Source organism: Pseudochaenichthys georgianus, chromosome 3, assembly GCF_902827115.2.
Source record: "Pseudochaenichthys georgianus chromosome 3, fPseGeo1.2, whole genome shotgun sequence".
Classification (NCBI taxonomy): domain Eukaryota; kingdom Metazoa; phylum Chordata; class Actinopteri; order Perciformes; family Channichthyidae; genus Pseudochaenichthys; species Pseudochaenichthys georgianus.
The window spans coordinates 5957944-5967625 of record NC_047505.1 but is presented as its reverse complement, the minus strand read 5'-3'; the positions used below and the strand labels follow the sequence as shown (position 1 = coordinate 5967625).

Genomic DNA, 9682 nt, shown 5'->3' with positions numbered 1-9682 from the left:
ACTGGGAAACACATGAATCGCACACACACACATCTATCACAGGTCCTTATAAAGTTAGGGAAATTAAGGGGTACAAAAAAAATCAAGGGCTAGAATGTTTTTATAAACAGATAATAATAATTTTGATACAATATCAATTGAAGGTTCGTAAATAGTCTCTTGCAGTTTTTATTCTCCATCTGTCTCGAGAATGGCCTCCTGCAAACATCAATGACTGAAGTCAAATTATTAAAGGGGCCATATTCTGCCTCTACGGTGACATGTCTCCATGCTTAATGTTCTAAAAGCTCTTTATTTTTCAACAATTGGGAGATTAGTAATGAACTGCATTTAGCTGAAAAGTCTTCAAAGATGAGCAGGAGGACACAAAGGACATGTGGCAGCAGTCTGACATTTGGTGAAAAGTTGTATGGTTTCCTGGAAGCAAAAAGGCAATAAAAGTGCTTTATGGCAAGCAATGAAATATATACTCAGTTCATGAATCACTGCTGCAGGCTTTCAACGCAGAATAAAAAGGGTAATGTACTTTAGTTCCTGAGGAGAACAAGAGACATGTTGCCTCCTCTCTACGTGTTGGTGGCAGTGTCTTGTGCAGCTTTGTTCCTGCTGTGTTTAGTGGAGATGTGCTGAGTCATCTCTTTACGGCTGATCACCATGTGGCCACACTGCACACACGTGTAGCGCCCTTTGGTGTGCTCCCACAGGATGCGGCTGTTGCAGGACCCTGACAAAAGGAACGACAAATTTATGTCTTGACAAAATGAAAAATACAACAACAAAAAAATTGTATTTCTTCTGCACTGCTGTCTTTACAGAGGAAGTTGATGTCAGCCTGAGTGAGTCTGCAGCTTTTGATCTCACACGTACTCTCCAAAGATGTGCATGCTGTTCCATTTACAACTGAATGTCTGCCTGTGCCAGGAGTATAACGCCATATGCAGTGGCGACTGGTCATTAGGGGCAGGTGGGGCACAGCCCCACCTGGTGTCAGCAGACACTAATAATTACAAATAATGATTACAAAAAAATGCAAAAAATATATTTTAAGATCATGTTTAATCATCTGATTCGTCTGTACATTGCTGTTTTAGTCTGTGCTCTTCTAATTAGTGTCTACAGTGTGTGCCTATTGAGCTGTTTCGAGCCATCTGGGACAAAATCCGATCCTGCCCCTCCCTCTCCCTGTTTAAGTCAATGGTGACTGTAAAAACTACACTGCGCATGCTCAGAGTATTTTCCTATTTAATGTGTGTGGCAAAAAGATAATGACCATAGGGGCAAAGTGCTGCCATCCCCACCATACGTCATCTCACATCATTCAGAGCTGATTGGCTGTAAATATGTGTGCCGCGAAAAGTGTGGTGTGTGAAGAGGAGACGAGAGCTGCAGTGAGCGTCCTAAAACCCGGAAGTAAGCTGCGCATGGCTTCCCTCGACAAAAAAGCAATGATATTTCTCCATAGGATTTTAGAAAATAGCTCCAAATAAGGTCTGTGGGAAACAAACCTGTTAGATAAATGAACGTTTTGTTCAGCCGGTTAATATCCACATGTCTACCCTACTTTTATAATTTTCGAATCATAAATCTATTGATTAGATCAGATTTATGATAGCCTTTTGAAACTACAAGATGATAAGGAGGACTTTTACAAAAAAGTAATAGAGATTTTTGTCCAGAAGGATAGGCAAATGGACTTAATCTTCAAGTCAAGGTAAGACTGCAATTGTATTGAAAATGGGATCTTACTAAGAGAGAACAATTCAATATTTAAATGATAAAATTACATTTTTTGGGTATCCTTCTGTTGAACTGTCTGTTTAAAATTAATTGAAGCATCAGACAAAAAAAGCTTTTGAAAATAATATTATATTTTGATTTAGGTAAAAATATAATATGTGTAAACCTGAAGAGTCAGTGCCAGAGCCTCACCAGCCATGAACCTCACTGCAGAAGCTTATATATAGACATCTAAGTTTTTTGTGCCCCACCACTTTAGTACATATAAAAACACCACTGGCCATATGGCTGCCTTTGTGTTCCACAGAAGACTGCTTACACAACCTCCCGTTAAAACAATACATATTATTTTCTTATTCGCGGCTACAGGTAGGACAACATTTGTCAAGTGTTCAGTCTGAAAGGTAACAAAATCTATTGTACCTTTATTTCAGAAACTCCAGATTCTTTACAATACTATACTAAATACATAAGAAATACATTTGGGCCTCATCCTGCATTGTAGGTTTTTTATGTATGCCCCCAAATGTATACAACTACATAACAATTTGGATGAATAATTGCCACAGTGGAACCTGGCAGACACACACACTCAGAAAGTATGAACTGGCCTTCAATGATGTTGAACACTTTTTGCACTTTAAGGCGATTTGAAAGTTAAGGTGGAGCCACATCTGCCAGGTTATGCTCACCTTGATTCTTCCTCCACACAGCCGAGGGCCCAGGAGGAGAGCGAGGAGCTGATCCTGGAGCTGATGCTGGAGCGGAGTGGACGTCCTCAGGGAACCTGGTCTGTGTCGGGTGCTGCCTCTGGGTGGGAGTCAATGGTGGGGCCCCAAAGTGTAAGGACGGAGTCAGATCAGAGGCGTCACTCCTGATGGGGGGCTGTGGAGCTGCCTCTATGAGCTTTGGAGGAGCAGGGTGGGGGGGGGCGGACTCCAGGTTAGACATGAAGGGGGGGCCGAGGAGAGGGGGGCCATCGGGCCCCGGCTTCACCGCAGCTGGGAAGGAGGGGTCTGGGTTCAGGATCTGAGAGGGGGCAGATGCTGCGCCCACCTCCATTGGGGCCATGTTTGGCTCAGTGGGCTTGGCTTTCCCCCGCATCACTTTGGAGCAGGTGTGCAGGTGGGTCAGGAGGCCACGGTAGGAACGCAACTTTGTGCGACAACTCTCACACCTTCACAGAAAGAAGATGTTAGCAGCTGACACACAATGCAACACATTCAGGCGTTGGGTGGGACAGAGGTAAGGTATCAGGGGCCTCATTTATAAAGGGATATACGCTCAAAAAATGGCGTACGCCAGTTTCTATGCAATGTTTGCGATTTATAAAATACTAACTTGACGGGAAAACGTGCGGTCATCCACGCAAACTCTAACCCATGCGTACGCACTAAGCACAACAACGGGAGAGACGAGAAACTGCCACCCCGTTGGCAGAAGGAAGAATGGAGAGAAATATGTGGAAAAAATACCATAAATAAAATTTTACCTCTCATTTATCATATATGAAGAATTCATTTTCAAACATTGATTAAAGCCAATCTTAAAATGATTAAACAAACGCCTGTTTGCGACTCCTCAGTGCACACACACACATAATAAATACGGATATGTTATTAAAAACCACCTCGAATATGTTGTGTTAATGTTTTCTCATAAATGATGCGGTAAGCAGGAGGACAGAATTACGTCTAAACTGACGCCGTGTTGCATTTCTATAGGTTGTAGATACGAGCATGGTTTTATATACTATCACGTTTAATCGGGTTTTATGCCGTTTGCTAAGACTTGATAAGTCGCTCGTAAAACACAGGAGGTATGGAAGCTAAGAACACCATGTGTGGTAAATTGTACAGCTGATATATGCACAGGCTGCAGTGGAGACGCTGCGCACAGCTGATCGACAGCTGGGACACAAACCACCAAAAACATAATTCAGATCCAGTCGTCATGACTCCACACCGGGGGGATTCCCCGTTCACTTCTTACAGTTTCTCATCAAGGGGGTGTCTCCTGTCCCCGGTACAAACACACTGCCTGAGGAAGGCTATGTGTATTTTTTTTGTCATTAACCTTTTTCGGACCACTTATTTATTTATTTTGGTGACGATCCGACCTCCATGCTGCTACTCTGTTCAAACTGCATCCACCAAACAATATGTTTTATCTCCACCTCCCAAAAGAACCAGAACCTGACACGGTGTGAGACGTCTTTTTTAGCTGTTCTGTCCTCATTTCCTGCTCTTCTTCATGCAGTCAGTCAGAATGAATGAATGAATGGGCGTTTCTTTGACTATTTATAGGCGAATCTGGGCGTTACATGAAGCCCGCAAAAGCTGCACCGCATTTCGAGTCGATTGTGATTTATAAAGGGAAACCGGCGTAGGAAGTGCCGTACGCACTTTCCTCGCCGGTGCGTAATGTTTTGGTGAATCGGAAAATGTCGGAACATTTATGTACCTATTTTTTGGATTTCTACTACGCAAGCAACCTTCCCACGTGAATCCTACGCACGGCGTTATAAATGAGGCCCCAGGTCATGATTATCCTCCACAAAATAATCTCAACTCACGTTATCTTGAGAATCTTCAAACATATGCCCAAGCTTGTGAAACGGCTATAAATCCAACTGGAATTACTTTACGTTTGATTTATTTAAGAAACAAGTATTTGTATTGCATCATAGATAGAAAACACCTTTGTTAGTTAACGTCTTAAATAATTTCCCAAATTGGGATCAATAAAGTATTTATCTATCCGTTTTAGTTAACAATAACTTAAATAGGGTAACCATTAATCATAAATAAATTATTCAAATCAAGGGAATTATTTGAGTTTGTTCTTTCTTATTATTCCAGTATTTTTAATCATGCTCTATTTGACCCTTTATTACCATGATTATCAAGTCACTTGCAAGGTGTTTACAATAATCCTGATAATGGAATTTCTCCACGATCAACTTAAGTATTTTTTATTGTGATTTGCGATAAAATCCTGTATCCTCCCCTCCCTATGTTTTCCTTCTGAATACACAGGATGAAACATTTCTACTAATGCACAGTATGTCAGCTGAGAGAGCATGGCCAGTCAGACTCACACAAAGAATATGTTGGGTTTGTGGTGATGCCTCATGTGTTCAATCAGCTTCTGCATGTTGGGGAAGGAACCACTGCACCCCACCGTGGAGCACAGCATCACCTTTCCTGAGGGTAGGACACAGTGAGAACATGATGTAGGTTCTCTCACTATGCAGCCATGCAGACCTTCCATTCTCATCTCCAACCAAAAACTGAATAAAACTAAAAAGTACAGCCGGAATGGTTGTACCATCTTGTTTGAACCAATATAACTACTTGTTTAAGGAAGTGTTATCTTTATTATGCGACGCAATGTTTACAGAGAGAACAGCTGTGAGGTCCTGCAGAAAGCAGAGCAGTGTGTATAATATATATCACTCAGTATAACAGGCCTACTCTCTGTATTTGCTTTAGTTTAGTAGATATCTACAAACAAAGAGTCCATATTTTTCTAAGACCATTTTTTGGTTCACATAATAAAATGCACAACGGCTGTAGCCTGATGATGCTTTAGGAGCTGTATGTGCGTGTGTGTTGTGTAGGTGTGTGTGGTACAGTGTGTGTGTAGATGCAGCGGACAGACAGGTCTCAGTTGGTTTGGTGTCCTCTGCTTATACTTTTAATACTTGTAAATAAAACTTTTGGCCCGTAATTTATCTTCCTCATTGTATATATTTATATACATATATATATATATATATATGTGTGTGTGTGTATATGTCCGCATCTGTAGCCTGTTATTGTCTCATGATACCGCACGGTGAATGAATCAAAGTAAATATAGAAGTGGTCATGAACACATCTGTCCATCAGACAGAGGGCTGCTGTGCCTCCTGTCATCATTAATGGACGTCTCTTTAAAATGACCGCTCAGAGGAGAGGAGTTCTCCTTTCTCTAACCGCCTGCTGCTTCCCCTCCTCTCTCCTCGGTTCCCCTCCTCGGCTCGCATCTCCTGTGGGCGGGACTAAGTCTCAAGGATAGGAGTCGAGGAGGGGAATCTCAGAAAAGAGACACGGCCATGGCATTTGAGTCCTGCAGGGTTTCCCCGTTAATATCAGTGTCTTGAAAACACATGTTGGCAACTGAAAGACATCCAGTGTTTGGTCTTTTCCTGAAGCATCCTTCACCTACAGGAGCCGTTTCTCAATCGCAAGTAAAACTGCTGCAGAGCAACTATTTCAAGTATACTACGTCATCGAGTGGCGCGAAGGACTGTTTAAATCAGTGATTCTCAAAGTGGGGGGCATGACAGGGGGGGCGCGAGAGACCAGTAGGAACAATGGTTATTAAAAAATAAAATCAATCATATTTTGAAAAATTATTGATTCGAAAATAATATGATGCAGTACAGTACTATTACGTCTGGGTCTCTGTGTTTCATTAAAGCTCAGCTCTGTGTTTCATTAAAGCTCAGCTCTCTGTGTGTGTGTGTGTGTGTGTGTGTGCGTGCGTGCGTGCGTGTGTGTGTGGAACGAGCCATTTTGTGTGCGCGCGCGAGCGAGAGAGAGAGCGCACTGGTACCGGAGATCGTTGTTGTTAGCTTCTGGTGCTAGCGAGCTACGCTAACGGATATAAGGAGTTGTTTCAACAACAAAGTGGATGAGAGTCCTCTCCTGTCAGACTGAGAGACTCAGTGAAGAGAGTGCTAAAGCACTCTCATTGTTATCTCAGTGGGTCTCAAACGTTTGGGTCACCATTAATGTAAACAATTATTTCCGAGGCACACGTTTATATGATCATTATAGTTATAAAAAATAAGAGAATAAATTAAACAGGTATGAAATACTATATGACCGTAAAACAAGAATAAAGTTTAAAAGAATGATTTGTAAAATATCCATAAAGAAAAAGTAAATCTGTTTACAGTTCTGTTTCATATGGGTGTTGAGAGATGTGTCCATAGATCTATTCATGTTGCTCTCAAAGTGCACCATATTGATGCTTTAACTTCAATATTTAAAAATCTTCCCGGGGGAGCATGCCAAAAAAAAAAAAGTGAGGTCCACACACCACCTACAAAAATAGCACTTGACCCCTGCTTACACCTATATGCCGTGATGCTGATTATCGAGCCTTCATTGTAACAGTTGCGGGTACGTTGTGTATAGGGTGGGGAATGTTGCAGTAGAAAATTCCACTGAAAGAGGACCAGAAACACATTAAAAAATATAATAAAATGTGGAGACTTTGGGATATTTATCTCCCATTCTTTTACTTTTGCACATTTTACAGACCAAACATGTCGTCACTGTTTACCAAATTACCACTTTTTCTGAAAAATGCATAAAATGATGCAATATATGTTAAATACATGGTTTATACATGTAATTACTGTGGTTCCATTTCTTCTGATTACCTAATTTGGGCATGCACATTTGCCACGCGCAAACCTACCTCTTTTGGATTTGGAAAGGTTGGCATGTATGTAGTATTGTATTGCCATCTAAATATACTTAAAGTACCAAAATTAGAAGTACTCATTCTACAGATTGGTCCATTTCAGAATAATATATATGATATGTTTTATAATGATTGATCATGAAAGTGTTCTCAAAGCTGGTAAAGGTGCAGCTAGTCTGAATGACTTTGTAGACTGCAGGGTAGCTTGTGGATTTACTCCAGCTGGAACTAAAGTCTGATTTAACACTTGATTATATTTCACATCATCCATCCACATCTGTAAAGTAACTGAAGGTATTAAATACATTTAGTGAAGTACAAGTACAACATTTACCTCAGAATTGTAGTACAGCTGTTTTTTGATACACAGTAGCAACAAGTAGAAATACTCAAATAAAGTACCCCAAAATCGTACAGTACTTGAGTAAATGTATTTTACACCACTACTTTTGGAGTAATTTATCTGCAATAAGTTATTATGCTATTGACTTAAATTAAAAGAACCAATCTATGGTTGATAACCCGCTGAGTGCTGACCATAGGCTGACCCGCCATGACCCACTCAGAGAGCGGTCTCCTCACGCCCACCCTGAGCCTCCTCACCCGGCAGAGACTGCGCTGCGATCTCATGGTCCCTGATGTGGCTCTCCAGAGCGGCCGGGTCTGTGTACACCCGCTTACAGCCGTGTAGCGGACACGGTATCATCTTGTTTCCTGAAAAAGAAAAATAACTCTTCAAACATTCCGTGAATTTAGTATCTAGTTGTGACGTCAGGAAATTAGGGACAGAACTCAAGCTGCGAGCTAGCTTGCATGCTAACTTAGTTAGCTAGCGCCGCTAAGCACAATGGGACAGCACATAGCAAGTTTGCATATTGTTTAGTGTTTGAGTTGAATTACAAACCTCCCATTATAGATTCAGGTGGTTGTAAGACTGAGCTGCCCGAATACATCATATTGGCGGAGCAGTGCAGCTCTGCAGAGACAACAACAGAGGAAGGTAGAAAACGGACTACAAGAACCAGGATACAATGCTAAATAAACACGGGACACACACACACGATTTTCCGTTTGTTTCTGAGGCGAAGTCCCTCCCCTTCCGGGGACCTCCATTGGACCTTGGCTGAAATCGAAGGTTGCGGTCGGATAATCCAAAAATCAGCTCCTAAATTCTAACCCTATCGTCTATTCCTTGACCTCTGAGTGAAGCGTCACGGGGTTAAGGAGTAGTGGACAGGAGAATTCAAAAGGATTTAGGAGAAGAGACTGCGGGGCTGCAGTCGGATAGTTTAAAAATCAGCTCCTAAATTCTAACCCTATCGTCTATTCCTTGACCGCTGAGTGAAACGTCACGGGGTTAAGGGATAGTGGATAGGAGAATTAAAAAGGACTTAGGAGAAGAGACTGCGGTACTTTAGAGAATCCGAATGCACTTTCACTATCCGACGTGTTTTTGATGCGCCAGCGGACGTCATTGTGTGCGTCTGCTGCTGTGGGGAAACTATGGAAACAGTTTTCTATACAGCGGACTACAACATGGATGTTTAATAAGAACGAGGGACTACTGTAAACTTATATAGAGACTCTGCACCGTGCTCTGATGCTGCTGCTTTGCTTTATGAACGGGGACAACAGTGAAACATATTCTTCATGACCAAAGTTGGAATTGAAATAAAAAAGGAAAGTGAAACTTATGCTCGTCACCCTCTCCCTCCGGTTCACATTAATACAAATGATCCCAATACGTATGATTGTATGAACTAAAGATCTTAAAATCAATACAGATGTATTTATTATAAACGTTAGTCCTTAACATCTATCACTGTGTATATCACCATTCAAACATCTTTTAAAAGTTGAACAAACCCCACACAGCTCAGTGAAGACTGAAATGTTGACTTTATTTGATCATTTCAGTAAAAACTAACGTTCATATTTCTCTCTTTGATTATAATACTGATGAACGTTCAAAACAAAGCACTTTGGCAACTTACCACCTATGTTTTAAAAAGCTTAATAAGCACCGTAACTTTCATGATATAATTTCTCCGTCATAATCGTTTTTTTCCGTGAACGGCCGACTGTTGAGTGACGGCAAATGCTGCGGCTGCAAGGCATTGTGGGGCAGCATTTTCGCTTCTCCTGTCAGTTAAGGAGGTCCAGTGGTTCCTAAGCTAAAGGAGGTTATAAAGGAAGTTTGAAACCTCCTTTCCTATCATTCTCATCATTCTAGAGAATTCGAACGGCACTTATCATGGCTGCCACTGAGGGACTTCCGGGTCATTTCACTCCTTTAGGAAGGTTCCTAAGCTAAATGGACTATTCGACTTCAGCCCGGTACTTTAGAGAATCCGAATGCACTTTCACTATCCGACGTGTTTATGATGCGCCAGCGGACGTCATTGTGTGCGTCTGCTGTTGTGGGGAAACTATGGAAACCACAGTTTTCTATACAGCGGACTAC

At 41.6% G+C, this 9682-nt stretch overlaps 1 protein-coding gene across 3 annotated transcripts; it reads right to left on the bottom strand.

The window, feature by feature from the left end:
- Positions 1-82: 82 nt before the first annotated feature.
- On the bottom strand, positions 83-9355 carry znf414 (zinc finger protein 414). Of its 3 annotated transcripts, none has more exons than XM_034105127.2 (6): positions 9213-9355; positions 8123-8194; positions 7822-7932; positions 4838-4943; positions 2430-2914; positions 83-724 (listed from the first exon to the last, which is right to left on the bottom strand). In XM_034105127.2, exons 2-6 carry the CDS (start codon positions 8172-8174, stop codon positions 567-569), a joined length of 912 nt encoding a protein of 303 aa, XP_033961018.1. In that variant the 5' UTR covers positions 8175-8194; positions 9213-9355; the 3' UTR covers positions 83-566. The 3 variants fall into 3 exon arrangements, with proteins under 3 accessions (XP_033961018.1, XP_033961011.1, XP_071062172.1); XM_034105120.2 differs by lacking the exon at positions 9213-9355 and adding an exon at positions 8280-9206; XM_071206071.1 differs by lacking the exon at positions 9213-9355 and adding an exon at positions 8276-8293.
- Positions 9356-9682: the final 327 nt, after the last annotated feature.